The 15661-nt window shown below is 62.1% G+C and overlaps 1 protein-coding gene across 1 annotated transcript; it reads left to right on the top strand.

Moving 5' to 3' along the window:
- The first annotated feature begins 33 nt into the window (after positions 1 to 33).
- Positions 34 to 12793, top strand: UROD (uroporphyrinogen decarboxylase). The gene is made up of 10 exons (XM_077823660.1): positions 34 to 168; positions 4711 to 4823; positions 5123 to 5202; positions 8016 to 8078; positions 8186 to 8383; positions 8839 to 9000; positions 9358 to 9495; positions 11252 to 11352; positions 12029 to 12095; positions 12481 to 12793. Exons 1-10 carry the CDS (start codon positions 146 to 148, stop codon positions 12643 to 12645), a joined length of 1110 nt encoding a protein of 369 aa, XP_077679786.1. The 5' UTR covers positions 34 to 145; the 3' UTR covers positions 12646 to 12793.
- The last annotated feature ends 2868 nt before the right edge of the window (positions 12794 to 15661 follow it).

Genomic DNA, 15661 nt, shown 5'->3' with positions numbered 1-15661 from the left:
GCACCCAGCGGGGCAGCCACGGCTCCCCCCGCCCCCGCTGTGGGCGCGGCCTGAGCAAGATGGCGGCGCCCGCGGGCCCCTCGCGGGGGCGTGACGCCGCGCTGGGGGGAGGGGGCAGCGGAGCCCGGGCGGCGGGAGCAGGAGGATGGAGGGGAGCAGCCCGCTCCGGTGAGTCGCGGCGCCGGGGTCAGGGGTCCCCCGGGGCTGGTGCCGCCGCACGCGAGGGCCCGTCACTGGCTCCGCGCGGGCGGGCGGGGGTAACTACCGGCCCCGCTAAACGCCCCCCCCCCCCCGGTCAGCGCCCCCGGGGCCTGGGCTAGGCCCGTCCGGCGGAAACCGCGGCGAGCCGGCTTCACCCCGCGGCGAACGGCCGCTCCGCCCCGCCGGGTTCGCTCCTGGGCCCGCCCGGGCCCGGCTCCGCCCGCTGTTCCTTGGCCCGGGGGTAGCGGCTCCCTCGCTGCTTCCGGAAGCTGGTCGCCAAGCAGGTCCCCCCCCGGGTCCCCGGTCCCGTCCCCCCGGGTCCCCCCCCGGGTCCCCGGTCCCGTCCCCCCGGGTCCCCCCCCCTCCCCGGTCCCCCCCGGATCCCCCCCCCTCCCCGGTCCCCCCCCCGGGAACTCCTCCCCGGTCCCCCCCCCGGGTCCCCGGTCCCCCCCGTCCCCGGTCCCCCCCGGATCCTCCCCGGTCCCCCCCCCCGGGTCCCCCCCCGGGAACGCGCTCCCGCAGCAGCATAAAGCTCTCCCGCTGGCACGGCGCGGGGTCAGTGTCGCTCGGGGGGCGGTGTCTTCCCAGCCCTGAGCGGCGCCAGTTGCCTTGGGGGAGGCTGTCGGGCAGACACCGCCGCCCCCTTCCTCTCAGCTGTCGCTTCACGACAGGCCTTAATTTAACTAACACGCCACGACAGCGAGACTGTAAACTCTGCCCTTTCTGTCTTGTCTACGGTACAGCCCTATGTGAGCGTGAAAAACCCGCCCCCGGGGACCGTGACACGGGCGTAATTCCCTGCTGTCTACAGCCCCGTGTGGGCGGGAGAGCTGCTCCGCCGCTATAGCTACTGCCCCTCCTGGAGGTGGATTCACGGCACGGGCAGGCGAGCTCTCTCCCGCCGGCTTAGAGCGTCTTCATTAAATCGCCACGGGGGCGCGGCTGTGCTCCTGCAATGGTTTAGGTGTAGGCTTGCCCGAAGCGAGGACGATCATTTGGGACCATATTGAAACTTTAAAGGACCAGCCCTTTAAAGTGTTTCGTTAAGCCTGTGGTTGCAACTAACACTTGATCAGTATTAATGAAAGACTAGAGAACAGAGCTGTCTGAAGGATGGAAGTTCTGGTCTGAGAAGAATTGTGAGATTTGGTCAGAAGGAAAATAAATTCCAGAAGAAAATAATTATTTTGGTTGATAAGTGTTACATGTTGCAATACACAATACATGATCAACATTTCTACATGCCGTGGCCGACACCAGGAGAATTGCTTTCCGTTTTTTCCTGAAGTAAAATTCTGGTAAAATTGCCCGATTTCTGCAAAGTGTTTTGATTTTGACAGTGCTGTATCTTCCCATGGAATATGGTTCCATTCAAGTTCCTTTGGCTTTACTCGAGAATCTCTCTCTCGCTTTTGGATTTGCCAGCACTCTCTGTCAGCGCCATGAGCTATAGTTTCCCCTGCTTGTGCAGACCTTTCACACCACCGTAGAGAGAGGAGAAAAATCACCTAGACTGAAGAAAGTTATTGGCAGTGGGAACTCGGAGACAGGTGCAGTAGCTGTAGTTACACAACTCAACGTTAACTAGGTTGTAAATTGGCAGTTACACTTGCAAAGTTACTCTGCGTACTCTGGTCGCACTTAGCACAATGGAGTCCTGATCCTGACTGCAGCCGCTAGGTGGCTAGGGGACTCTGCCTGGATGAACTGAGGCTTCCACCATCAGTTGTAGGTTTAGGGAGTCAAGTTTCTTGGTCTGGACTTTGCCCAGCCAGCCTAGCTGTGCCCTATAAGTCACGGATGTATTTTTTCAAAAATATACTGTATAAAACTGAAGCCAGTGCAGAAACCCAGATTCCCCAGGAGCACCGACAGAACTTTAACTGCAAGACTGTGATGCAGGTCTGCCCCCCCCGTGCTGCTGCATGGGCTGGGTTTGCGAGATCCTATCTTCGCTCCATGTGCAACCCAGTCAGGGGGCCTAGTTTCCACATGGCTGGCCCCTGCCTTGCTTCTAGCATAGTTCATATGGAGTGTGGTTGGGTCCGGTAGCTGTAGCAAAAAGGGGCCTTCAGCCCATGTGATGAGACAACAAGCCAAGGTCTGCCCCTTCTGCCAGTCTCTGGTAGCTGGCCAGGTGACAATAGAAAATGCTTCCCTTCCGTTCCCCTGACTGTAGGGGATTACAGCCCTACTGTCCTAGGCCTAAACAACTCCCAGGCCTGCACAGCTGAGATACAGCCTTACCGCCAGCTGAATGGGAGTTAAGTCCACATCAGAGACGCCCCTCGGTGGAGCCCACTGTCCCCAGAATCTCCCCAGAGCAGCTGCTGCCTCTGATAACTTAATCAGCGCTGTCTCTTTGTGGTGCTCCCTAACCGCACATTGTCTGTGCAAGTGATGGATGGGCAGGCGGAGCCGGGAGAACAGGAAGGTGGCCTCAGCAGCCCTGCTCCCACCTCCTGCTGGCTTTGTCCTGCACAGCTTGCAGCTAGAACAGAACGGGGCAGTGATGGCAAATGTGACCGCACTCTCAGTCAGTTAAAACGTTTCATCCGGGATTATCTGTTACCACCCCCAAGAGCAGCTTAATGCCTCCAGAGAAGGCAGCAGATTCCTACCGCAGCCACCAGCCCTTGGGGCCCTTTAATGGATCAAAGGGAAGCCACACAGAGTTCTCCTTCTGGCCTGGGAGGAAAACCAGCTACAACAGCCTATGGGGAGGGAGCTATGCTGTGACCAACGTCCTTCAACTGAATCCTGGCAGGCTCTGTGGGGCACTTATAGGCCATGTGTAGGGCAGTGACCCTGGTGTTTTGGGCACCTTTCCCCAGTCAGTGAGATGTGAGGAGTGTCGGGGCCCGTGCGAGATAGTGCAGAGCGTCCCTGCCTGCTTCTGCAGTCACTGTGTGGTTGGGACGTCCTGGCTTTGCCACAGGTATCGCAGGGAGCCATGAGGGTGAGACACGGGACTGGAACCCAGGAGATCCAGGCAGGTCTCCAGCGCTCTGCGCCCACTTCCTCCTCGTACCAGTAACAGGATGCTCCTTGCTGGATATTTGTAGAGCACTTGGAGATCTGGGGCTGGTAGGGAGTGGGATTCTAGGGGGTGAGAGGCAGGGACTGTGAAGTCCCAGCCCGTTGTCTGCATGAGTAGACAAGCCAGATCCTACATCACTTGGGATACTACACCACTGACCTTCCCGGCCTGGGGAATGCCCAGTTCCCTTCCCTGCCGCACCCGGCCAGGACCACTCCCCTTAACGTGTTGGAGGGTGTTAACCTCCTCTCTGCTGTCATCCCAGCCATTAGCCAGTGGGGAGGGACTAGCCCAAACCCTGGAGCGCAGAGAGCTCCCCTCCCTCAAGGAAGCAGTTGTCCCAGCGAGGTGCTACTGCCTAGCCCCTGGCAGCCTGGAGAAGCAGGACCAGCAGCCGGCTCTGGGCCAGCAGCCAGGGCTGACAAAGGAGGGCTCTGACTCTCCTGTGGGTCAGGGACTCTCTCTCTCTCCCCCGGAGCTTGGGCTTGCATGAGCAGGGAGCAGACAGGAAACCTTCCCTGCATGCAGAGTGGCCTGTGTCAGCCTCCTCCTGGCTGTGGGAGTGCAGGCAAGGGGCTGACAGCCCCCTGGAAAGGAAGAGCCAGGCTGGGGGCTGCACACAAACCCACCAGGGGAGTAATGCAGTGTGAGGAGGGGGTCTGCAGGGGCTGTCACCAGAGCAGCAGAATGAGGAGGTGCAGGGACCCTGCCCTGCATCACCCCAGTCAGGGCTGTTGGCAAGTTATACTTGGCATCTGCATGTTCCCAAAGCGCTGAGTAAATGTCTGCTGCCCCCCAGGCGGAAGGCAAGTGCGGGCTGGGGGACCGCTTGCCGGGCTGGCCTCAGCTTCTCTAATCTCCACCCAGAAAGAGGAATGATGGGACAATGACAAGGCAACAGGCTTGTTCCTCACCTAGGCTGCGGGGCCTCCAGCAGGTCCTTTCTCTGCCGGGGGGGTGCGACCACAGGCCCGGCTCACCCCCTCCCAACCTCCTGCTGCAGCTCCAGGGAAGCGCGCTGCCAGGCTCCCTCCTGGGCCCAGGTCCCTCCTTTATAAGCACCAGCTGGGACTCAGCCCCAATCGCAGCTGCTGTTCAGCTTGGTCTGCTCATTCCCAGCACCTGCCTACTGGGCTACTCCCTGAGCCTTAAAAGGGCAGACCGCCTTGTTGCAGCAAATATCAGCCCCATTTTACTGGTGGGGAAACTGAGGCACAGAGGCAGAGGTGGGCAAACGCACCAGTTCCCAGCCCCGATGTGGAGCATGGTCCCATGCAGCTAACACCTCAGACTCCAGTGTGTTGGAGGGTCAGCTCCTGTGATTTCCCTTTGCCCTAGGGGTGGGAGTAGCCAGGCTCTGCAGCTCTCTGTGGGGTAGTGGTCTCATGACCCCACCCTGCTCCTAGGGGATTGCTCTCGGTGATGCTGGGTCTGCTGACTGCCTGCCCCCACTTCCCTCCTTGCTTTAGGCCCCAAGACTTCCCTGCGTTGAAGAATGACACGTTCCTTCGAGCGGCGAGAGGGGAAGAGACTGAGTACACCCCAGTCTGGTGCATGAGGCAGGCTGGCCGATACCTCCCAGGTGAGTGGCCAAGGCACGGGGTCCAGGAAGGTTGGGCCAGCACTTCTCCTACTTGGAGCAGGGGTGCCTGTCCCCGTTCCCCCTTGCTGGCTGGCACTAGCTGAGTTGGGGATCGCTCCAGGAGCAGGGTGGCAGATGGAGCCAGAGGCTCAGCTTAGAGTACTGGGCAGAGGCCAGGGTAGCTGAGGGTGCTGCTGGGACCTCTGTGCCATGTTCCCCTTTGCCTTCCTGGCGTGGTGGGGCTCAGGGCCCCCCGGGGATGCCCTCCCCAGGGCCTCACCCAGCTGATCTGCTTGCAGAGTTCCGGGAGACTCGAGCTGCCCAGGACTTCTTCGCCACCTGCCGAAGCCCGAAGATGTGCTGCGAACTGACCATGCAGGTGAGCGGCTGCTCAGCGCCTGAGCTGATGTTCTCCCCAGGAAGGGCTTTTCTTCACTGCTGCAGAAGCCCTGCGAGCTCCCCCGGGAGTCTGTCACAGCACCGATTGGGTGCCCCCCTCAGCCCACCAGAGGGAGACGCTGTCGTCCTGCCCAGGGGCGTCCTACTCCCCCCGGGCTGAGACACGTGTGACAGCTTGGGGAGGCTAAGCACCAGACCCCCACCCTCCTGCCAGGCTGCAGACCTGGTTTCCCTGATGGAGAGCCCATGTGTGCCCTTCCTTAGCCTGGTTTCAGAGTAGCAGCCGTGTTAGTCTGTATTCGCAAAAAGAAAAGGAGGACTTGTGGCACCTTAGAGACTAACAAATTTATTTGAGTATAAGCTTTCCTGAGCAAAGTGAGCTGTAGCTCACGAAAGCTTATGCTCAAATAAATTTGTTAGTCTCTAAGGTGCCACAAGTCCTCCTCTTCTTCCTTAGCCTGTGAATTTGTCAGGGCCGGGGCCAGGCCCAGGCTGACAGCAACCTGGGGCCTGCTGGACGGCGCAAGAAGATCTGGACAACCTTGAAAACGAGTAATTGAAACAGGGTACAATTTAACAGTGCAAAGTGCAAGGTCAGGAACTTAGCGACTGACAAGGAGAATTTTTGCTATAAGCTGGGGATGTATCAGCTGGAAGTGACAGGAGAAGACAGACCTGGGTGTATTGGTCTGTGACCGGGGTCCTAGCAGGGGCCAGCTGTGATCACTCAATTAGGGTGAACTGCAAAGAATGGGGCAGACAATCCCCATAAAGCTGGTGGATATTCCAATACTTAGATTCACCAAGGCAGCATAAAACAGCTTCTTTATTACCTCACTGGTTACTCAGAAGTCCAAACAACACAGTTCCCTCACAGTGATCCAGCCTCAGGCCTCCATCCAGGTACCCATGTCAAATATGATGAAAATTTCTGTAAATCTTATTTCATCGTATATAAAAGAAAAGGTTCTCCCAATCCCCAAGGATCGGACACCTCACCGCCCAGGTTATTGAATGTTCCAGATCTTACCCAGATACAGGCTACAGCCAAGTCTTATTGACTAAACTAAAATGTATTAAAAAGCAGAAGAGAGACGGTAAGGTTAAAAGATCAATAGACAGACAGACATGAGTTCAATTCACTTAGGTGCAGCTTCATAGCAGAGATGGTGAGCTTCGTATTGCAGAGAGTTCTTTCAGAAATAGTTCATAGGTCATAGTCTGATGCCCAACTATCATATTCAGAGGGTACCAGCATAACTGGGACCTCAGGCTTGCGACTCAAACTTCCCCCAATGAAGCCTAAGCAGATCTGAGATGACAGAATCAGGACCCAAGGATCTTTTATACAATTTCATGTCCTCTTTGACAAGCTGGGGTTGCTCAGGGAACAAAAGGTCATTAGGATGATTTTGGAGGAGGTCCATCACTGGTACTTAGCTATAGAATTAACATAAGGCCATTTGCTTGTTCCTCCAGCATTCACAGTGTATTTCAAAGATGAATACCGAGATATCCCGTGTTTACAATTCATTTAAATGCTAGGATCTTCTTTTGACCTCTGACTTATCAGAATACAGCATAGGCAAGGACTGTGGATTACATTGTGGACCCTACTCATGAGTATGTAAATACACAAAAACACAAACATTGTCTCCCCACATGTCCTTTGGGGGTTATTTATTTTGCAGGCTGTTTAACCCTTTCTAGCCATGGTCATTCACAGGAGGACTATGAGCCACCAATGTGATGTGGTCGTGAAAAGGCTGATGCAGTGCTGGGGTGCATCTGACAAGGTGTTTCCAGTAGAGACAGGGCAGTGTTATTCCCATTGAACCAGGCACAGGTGAGACCTCACCTGGCATACTGGGTGCAGATCTGGTGTCCCATGTGTAAGAAAGATGAATTCAAACTGGAACAGGTGCAGAGCAGGGCTACTAGGATGATCCGAGGAATGGAAAAACCTACCTTGAGAGGAGACGCCAAGAGCTTGGCTTGTTTAACCCAACCAAACGCAGGCTGAGGGGAGATATGACTGCTCTCGATAAATACATCAGAGGGACAAACACCAGGGAGGGAGAGGAGTTATTTAAGATAAGCGCCAATGTGGACACAAGAACCAATGGCTATAAACTGGCCATCAACAAGTTTAGACTTGAAATGAGATGAAGGTTTCTAACCAGCAGAGGAGTGAAGTTCTGGAGCAGCCTCCCCAGGGGAGCAGTGGGGACAAAAAACCTCACTGGCTTCAAGACGGAGCTGGAGAAGTGTATGGAGGGGATGGTGTGGTGGGACTGCCTACGACGGCATGTCGCCGATCTGCGACTGCTAGCAGCAAATATCTCCAGTGGCTGGAGATGGGACACTAGATGGGAAGGGCTCTGTGTTACTACAGAGAATTCTTTCCCAGGTGTCTGGCTGCTGGGTCTTGTCCATATGCTCAGGGTCCAACTGATCACCATATTTGGGGTCGGGAAGGAATTTTCCCCCGGGTCAGATTGGCAGAGACCTTGGGGGTTTTTCGCCTTCCTCTGCAGCCTGGGGCATGGGTCACTTGCAGGTTTAAACCCGTGTCAGTGGTGGATTCTCTGTAACTTGAGGTCTTTAAACCCTGATTTGAGGACGTCCGTGATGCAGCCAGGGATCAGGGTCTGTTACAGGGGCGGGTGGGTGAGGTTCTGTAGCCTGCGATGTGCAGCAGGTCAGACGAGAGGGTCACGATGGTCCCATCTGGCCATAAGGCCGCTGAGCTCCATGTGTGTCCGGCGCTGACTCTGACTCTGTTCCCTGCAGCCGTTGAGGCGATTTCCTCTGGATGCTGCCATCATCTTCTCTGACATCTTGGTGGTGCCCCAGGTAAGGGAGGCAAAGGTCCGCATTGCTGCCCCCGGGTTGGGGGGCTGGATCCCCTTGGGGACTGGTGGGCACCCGCTCCTTCACCTGTCCCGTGTTCGTCCCCCAAGGCGCTGGGCATGGAGGTGGTGATGGTGCCCGGCAAAGGGCCCACTTTCCCAGAGCCCCTCATGGAGGTGGAGGACCTGCTGAAGCTGCGGCAGAAGGTGGATGTGTCGGAGGAGCTGGGCTACGTCTTCCAGGCCATCACGCTGACCCGGCACAGCCTGGAGGGCAAAGTGCCCCTGATTGGCTTCTCCGGGGCACCGGTAAGAACCGTCCCACCCCGGCTCTGGGAAGCCAGGCACGCAGTCCCACTGGGCTCAGGCTGCCTCGCTCGCAGCCCCTGCGGGGGGTCGCGCTGTGTTCTCTGGAGGATGCTCCCAGGGCTGCAGCTACTGATCAGCCTGCCTGGGCGGCCGGGAGCACAAGGGGACACTGGACTGGAAATGACCCTGCCTTTAGCACGGGGGGTGTTGGCTCAGAGGCAGATCCAGCTGGTACGCCCCTTTCTGCACTGTCCCCCGGGAGGGGAGTGAGGACGTGTGCATTCCAGCCTAGCCCCATGCTTCCTCCATCTCAGGCCAGCCCTTGGGCGAGGGGCGACTGGCTGTCCCGGTGAGGGAGAGGCCCAGCCAGGCCCCCAGTGGGATGTTTGGGGGCAGGGCGGGACCCACTCTCTTGCTCACTCTTCGTGCCCTGCCGACTCTCCTTCCTCGCCCAGTGGACCCTCATGTCCTACATGATCGAAGGCGGCGGCTCCAACACCATGGCCAAGGCCAAGCGCTGGCTGTACCGGCATCCCGAGGCCAGCCACCGCCTGCTGCAGCTGCTGCGGGATGTCATCGTGGAGTACCTGGTGGGCCAGGTGGCAGCCGGCGCTCAGGTGCGCCTTGTTCGGGGGGGGGCTCATGGGAACAGTGCAGTGGGTGGGGCGGGGAGAGCTTGGGGTCCCTCGGGCAGCCTCGTGGAACGAGACCTGCCAACGGGGTGTCACCGGGGGAGCCTGGCAGTGGGTTACTGAGGTTCACGGCACCATGCGGGGCAGAACCCTGTGGCACTCCTCACCCGGAAATGCACAGCTGTGGGGTGGGGGGTCTTACTGCTGTGTATCCACTAGGGGTTTAGACCAGTGGAGTTGGGCGGGGAGGGGCCCCTTCTGGACTGGGAGATGGGGGCCCGTTCTGGACTGGGGGCGCTGGGAGCCGGGGGCTCTAACCTGATGTCCCTTTGGCTCCGGAAGGCGCTCCAGCTGTTTGAGTCCCATGCTGGGCACCTGGGCCCCGAGCAGTTCCGGGAGTTTGCCCTGCCCTACATCCGGGACATTGCCAAGCGTGTGAAGAACAAGCTGCAGGCGGAAGCGCTGTCCCCGGTGCCAATGGTAAGGAGGGCGCTGGGCCTGGCTGGGCACTGCCACTGAGGGGGTTTCAGTGTCGCTGCTCTGGGGCCAACCTCGCCCCCAGCTGCCCCAGCCTGCAGCAGGGCTGGGGCCCGAGGCAAGTGGGAGGGGCTTCCCTTTGGCCCCGCCCCTTGATGGGGGAGAACCAGCCAGAGCTCTGCTCCCTGAGTGCCCTCCGCCAGGTGGGTCCCTGGAGCAGGTTCCCCAGCGACGACAGGTCTAGGCACAGGGAGAGCTCCTAGCCCGGGAGGCTCCTCATTGGTGTGGGGGGTGGTGGGGAGGGCATCAGGGCTGCTGCTGCTTTTCCACCCCAGAGAGGGGTCTGGGTGGAGGAGGGCCGGACTGCCTGACCCCGGAGCGCTGGGACTCTCCAGTCCCATCTCGGCCGGCGGCTGGTGCTGCAGGCTGCGCAGGAAGGGGTTAAACCCAGACTCCCCCATGCGCCCAGTGGGGCAGCAGCAGGTGGGTGAGGGGCCTGAGCCCAGCAGCCAGGTCTCCTCGCTGCCCTGCTGCTGACAGGCCGTGCCCTCCGCCAGGCAGCCCTCCGCCAAAGCACCGTGCCAAGGTAGCCAGTGCCCAGCCCACTACTGAGGTGGAGCTGCCATGGGGCTCCAGGGCACCCAGGCCGCAGGGCCAGAGCCGGCGAGAGGGGGAGGAATGGACACAGCCCGGCCCCTTGGCAAGGCAAGCGCCCGGCCTCCTGCACTTCCTGGAGCCCCGCAGGTGCCCCACTGCGGCGCTGGGCGTGAGCCGAGCCCTGCCCAGCCCATCTGGCTGAGATCCAGCCACCCGCGTGCCAGCCAGCGCCTCCCCAGCCCCAAGGGGAAGTGGCCCGCCTGCCCGCCGCTCTGATGGACTCCCAGGCCCTCTGGGGCCAGCTGTGGGGCAGTGTGCTGGGGAGACGCCGCACGGCCTGACAGCTTCCCGCAGCCCCCCTCGCTGCTGAGAGTGTCAGGGGGTGGCCCCCGTGTGTGAGGGCAGGTGCCTGCGAGGATCCCGATGCCCGTAGGCTCAGGGAGTAGGGAGGGGAAAGGCCACGAGGGCTCCACCATTGCCCGCAAAGTCCTTCCCAGGAGGGAGCAGGCTGTGGCTGGGAGAAGCTGGCTGGGCTGGAGAGCAGGGACCTGGGCCAGGGAGAGCAGCAGTCTGCCGCGGCCTGCGGGAGCTGGCCCTGGGAAAGGGGGAGCGTTTACATCCCAGCAGGGGCACCCCTCTGAGCAGGCCAGCAGGACAGTGCGTGTGCCCGGGGCTCTGGACACCACACTGCCCCCAGGTGACACCGGGACAATCAGTGCATCACATGCCCTGTTCGCTAGCCCCACAGCCACCCCGCTCCTGGAAAGGTGCCCCAGGACGTCAGCACCAGTGCAAAGGCCCCAGCCTGACGGCACGTGCTGGAGGAAGCAGCTGCGGCGGCCAAAGGCAGAGGGCTGAGCTGGCGTGAGCCGACCAGCCAGAGGGGATGCCCTGGAGACGGCACTGGCTGGCTCCGTGGACCAGGCTGTTTCTCTGGGGTGCCTCAGTTTCCCCAGGGGAATGGCAGCACCGCTCCCCCCAAGGGCTGTGGTGAATGTGTAGAAGGGACTCTGGGTCACAGGCCCCAGGACAGCGTAGGGCAGGGGAGCTCCCGCTCTGCCACGGCCGCTGGTGGGCAGAGGCTGACGCCGCGTCCCATTGCACACGGCTCGGGGCAAAGCCAGGCAGCTGAGCCCTTCCCCCGCGTCTCTCCCCCTCGCAGATCGTCTTCGCCAAGGACGCGCACTACGCGCTGGAGGAGCTGGCCCAGGCTGGCTACGAGGTGATCGGCCTGGATTGGACCATCCAGCCCCAGGCGGCTCGGTAAGAGATCCGCCCGCTGGGCGACAGCCAGGCCTGGAGCTGGCAGCGGGCTGGGAGCCGGAGGGCAGCTCCTTGCTCCCGGGGCCAGGTAGCATCTGCGGCCCTCGGTCCTGCAGCCCAGCAGCCCTGGGCATGATGCCAAGGCCCTAGGGACACCCCCGGGGGCTGGGACACCGTCCGCTCCGAGGCGACCCTGGCTCTGCCATTGCCTGGCTCCACTGGCCTGCCCGCCCCAGGATGCTTGGCCCCTCCCTTCGCCGGCACACGCAGGGCCCAGCGGTGCCCGTGGCCCCGTCTCAGGGGAGCTGGGCTGGAGCAGGCTGCGCTGTAGCTGTGCAGGGAGAGGAGAGGCATTTCCACCCAGGGGCTGCGTCCCAGCTGCATCCCAGCTCCCGGGGGCTTCGCTGCTGGGGGCCAGCCCCTGAGAAGGGCCTGTGCCAAGCAGGTCAGCTAGCTGGAGGGGCGGTGTTGTACCAGCCCTGGTCGCTAGGGACCCGATCTGTGAGCCCCGCCACCAGGGAACCAGCCGGGGAAATAGCTGGTGCTTTGGAAGACCTGTGGCCCAGCAGGGACCGGACCCCTCCGGGGCATGGGCAGGCCTGGGCTGGGGCGGGCAGGGAAGTGGCGCCATCTCTGAGCCAGGTGCAGTGACTTACCCGCTTCCTTTCTGTTCCAGAGAGCGGACGGGTCACCGCGTTACCCTCCAAGGGAACCTGGATCCCTGCGCCCTGTACGCACCCAAGGTAAGGGGGAGGCCGGCCAGGAGCTGGCAACCCTGGGTTCTAATCCCAGCACCGACACCACCTCCCTTTGGGGCAAAGCACGTCCTCTGCCTCAGTTTCCCCAGATGCACAATGGAGCCAGTGCCCAACTCCCAGGCACTTGGGGAAGGGGAGTGAGAGCCAAGTGCTTGGGAGAGTCACCCGGGCTTCCGGGGCTGAGCCCAACAGAAGGGGGAGCCTCGGCCCAGGTGTCTGGCACGGGAAGGCAGCTGGATTCGATCACCCCACCCCAGGGCCCCAGCTCCGGTGCAGAGTAACAGGCCTTGGTGAGGGGACCGGGGCCCCAGGCTGCTGGTGGGTGAGCACCCTGGGCACCGGGCTCACGGTGGGTATCCTGGGTTGGCAGGAGAAGATCGGGGAGCTGGTGAAGAGGATGCTGGAGGGGTTCGGGACCCAGCGCTACATCGCCAACCTGGGCCACGGCCTGTACCCCGACATGAGCCCCGAGCACGTGGGCGCGTTCGTGGAAGCTGTGCACACGCACTCCCGCCACCTCAGCACGCCCGACTGAGCCCGCCTGGGCCCCTGCCGGCGAGAGGACTGCACGGCGCCAGCCCAGCGAGCGGCAGAGCAGGGGCGCGGCTGGCGGCTCCGTGGGGCCGTGGGGGTCTCAGCCGGGCTGGCCTGGGCACTGAATTAAAGCTCCTCGTTTCCCAGCACAGTCTGGTGTGGGGGGGGCCTGGCCGGGGGCCGCCACCTGACGCGCCAGCCAGCCTCAGCCGGAGCGGTGCCCCCTCGCACTCAGGCTGAAGCTGGTGCACTGGGCTCGCATCACCATGCCAAATTCCCAACGCGCCCGCCCTGCTTCCTGGGGGAGGAGTCCGGCAGCAGCCTGGGGGGAGGCTGCCCCAGCCGGTAGGGCACTGCCTGGGCCGGGGAGACCCGGGGCTACGTGCCTGCTCCCCACTGGTGGGACCTGTGTCCACCTGTGATGTTAACCCTGCCCGGCACGGGAGCCCAGCCCCCCGGCACAGATAATCCACGTGGCAGCTCTGCGGAGCCTGGCACAGGCAGCCAGGGCAGCAGCACAGCCGGTCCCATCGCTCCGGGCCGGCTGTGGGAGATGGGAGCCGCCTGTGGAGCCAGGATGCTGCTACGTGGCTCTGCCAGGGGAACCCCCCTCCCGCCCGAGGGGGAAGGGCCTTTCCTGGCTCTCCGATCCGGGGCTAGCCAGGGCTCCCACTGCTCAGCACAAAGGGCTGAGGGGGTCACATGGCCCGATGCCGCCTGGGAAATGTGTCTGGCTTGGGCCCAGAGGGGTCCCAGCCCCCCCTCCAGCCCCTGACCTCGGGGCTATGGGTTTCGCTAGTCCTACCCCAGCCTACCCCCGGAGTAGCAGGGTTCTCCAGCGCAGTTAGGTGCTCTAGCCAAGGCCAGGAGCCGCCCTGACCCCCCCGCCCCACCCCCAGACTGTCCCCAGCAGCCCACAGCCCTTCCCTTGGGCTACACCCGCCTCTCTTGGGGTTTCCAGTCGGGGCCCGTGACCAATGGGGCTGCCCCCGCCAACATGCTCAGCCTGGCCTCCTGGGGCACCTTTCCCGAGGCTGCCCGTCTGGCACAGCCTCCCCTGGGGCCCTGCCACAGCTCCCCCTTGTCCCTGAAGCCCTGAGCTCATTCCCTAAACCCAGCTCAGGGGAGGCTGAGCCCCAAGCCCCTTTGCCAGCTGGTGCCTTGGCCCCCCCCAGCATAATCCCCTCCCCAAGGTGCCCGTCTCCCCCCAGTGACGCTCGGCCAGTTCTGCGCTCGCTCCCCAAGGTGCCTGGCCTGAAGGCGGGGCCCGAGCTCTCAGCCACCCCTGCGGGGTACCGCTCCCCGCCACACACAGCTGCAGTGCTTGGGGGAACCGCCAGGCTCGGCTGTCCGCGGGGGCCGAGTGCAGAGCGGGAGGGGTCCGGCTGCCGCACGGCCCCAGAGTCGTCTGGTTCTGAGGCCCGCAGGTCAGGGCACACTGCGACAGTGCCCAGAAACAAGCACGGGGCAGTTTAAAGAGAACCGAGCAGGGCGTGGACCAGGGCTGGCATGGCTCCCGCAAGCCAGCTCCCAGCAGGCAAGGAGGGGACCAGCCCTCCACACCCTGCTAAGGGACCATCTCCCCTTGTGCCTTTGTCCCCAAGGGGGGCACCCCCTCAGCTTTAGAGTCATGTCCAGAGACTGCAATGGAGACTGAGAAGGGGGGCATCGGGCCGGCACTGCCCAGCCCCTACCAAGATCAAGGCCCAGACCCCAACCGAGACTGAGATGCCAGCCTAGTCCTCATTGCTCCAGCCAGGCAGGCGCAGTCGTTCCCGCTGGAATAACAAACAGCCTTCACCCCACGCAAACCCTTGCCGGGTTACAGCCCTGCCCGCTCCCTGCCTCCGTTTCCCCTGCCATATGGGAATAACCGCGCTGACCTCTCTCCCCCAGCCCGTGGGAGGATTAATTGGGCGATGAGCTAACCGAGTGACCGGAGGGGGCAGACAGCTGGCCAGATAATTCCGTTAGCGTTGGGGGATTCCTGACGGAAGCTGCTAGCGGGGGGCAAAGGTGAATGAATTTATTTAGCCACCACAGCCCCTCGGAGGCAGCATGGGCTGTTTGACAGACAGGGAAACTGAGGCAGGGGTCGCACCGCAGATCAGTGCCAGCAAAGGGCTGTGGGTAGCACTGCTGGGAGCCCAAGGCTTTGCCAGGGGGTGGGACCTTGGGAAGCGAGACGGGGCCGATGGGGGAGTGGCACAGATTTAATCCCCTCTCCAGGTGCCAGCACGGCCGGGTAAATCCTGGCGGCTCATCCATCGCTGCCAGAGCTGTGCCCTGCTCCCCGCGCCAGGCGCTCGCTCAGGACTGGCCTGCCACCTGCGTTATCCAGGGACGGCTCCCGCCGAAGCCCTGACAGCAGCAGGGCAGGGCCAGGCGGCTCGTGGGAGGGGCCCGGTGTGGGGTCTCTGGTGTCCCCCAGCTCAAGGACGGTGCCTAGAGGCTGCGTTGACCCAAGCCCTGCACTTGAGGCGTTCAGTTCTGGGTCCCGTCCCAGCCCCCGCTAGCAGGCCCGGGCGCTGGGGCTGCCAGCAGTGAAGGGTGAGTGCCCAGATATGGCACGGATGAGCGCCAGGCAGGGCTTTCGACTCCCCAGCAGACACCCTCCAGGACAGGGGCTCTGCCCACAGCCTAGCCAGACCCAGCGCTTCAGGCGGGGCGGAAAGGAGTTACCCTCTGGGTCCATTCCCCCTGGCTGGTTCTGGGCCTCACCAAGCCCAGCCCTGACTATCGCCAGGAGACCGAGGCCCGGGGATGCTGCCCACAGGGAGACCCGGGGCCAGGGAGCTAACGGATTGACTTGGAAAGTCGCTCAGCCCCCAGTGCTGGCCTGGGAGCGAATCCAGCCCGAACCTCCAAGCTCCTCTCCACAAGCCACGTGGCTCCAGCCAGCTGGGTCAGAGCCAACAGCCCCCACCCCTGTTGCCCTCCTTGGGGCAGGCATGGGGCCTTGGTCTGTTCATGAGGATGGGGATCTCCTGCCCCAGGAGCGTTTCAAACCCCTGTGC

Source organism: Eretmochelys imbricata, chromosome 8, assembly GCF_965152235.1.
Source record: "Eretmochelys imbricata isolate rEreImb1 chromosome 8, rEreImb1.hap1, whole genome shotgun sequence".
Lineage (NCBI taxonomy): Eukaryota > Metazoa > Chordata > Testudines > Cheloniidae > Eretmochelys > Eretmochelys imbricata.
The sequence above is the reverse complement of the archived record's forward strand: the minus strand, read 5'-3'. Positions and strand labels throughout refer to the sequence as shown.

Bases quoted from the DNA above. Each gene is read 5' to 3' on its own strand.
- UROD (XM_077823660.1), top strand. From the start codon at position 146: ATGGAGGGGAGCAGCCCGCTCCG. The intron at 4,824-5,122 runs GTGAGTGGCCAA...ATCTGCTTGCAG, and splicing joins GGCTGGCCGATACCTCCCAG to AGTTCCGGGAGACTCGAGCT. The intron at 12,096-12,480 runs GTAAGGGGGAGG...CTGGGTTGGCAG, and splicing joins GCGCCCTGTACGCACCCAAG to GAGAAGATCGGGGAGCTGGT.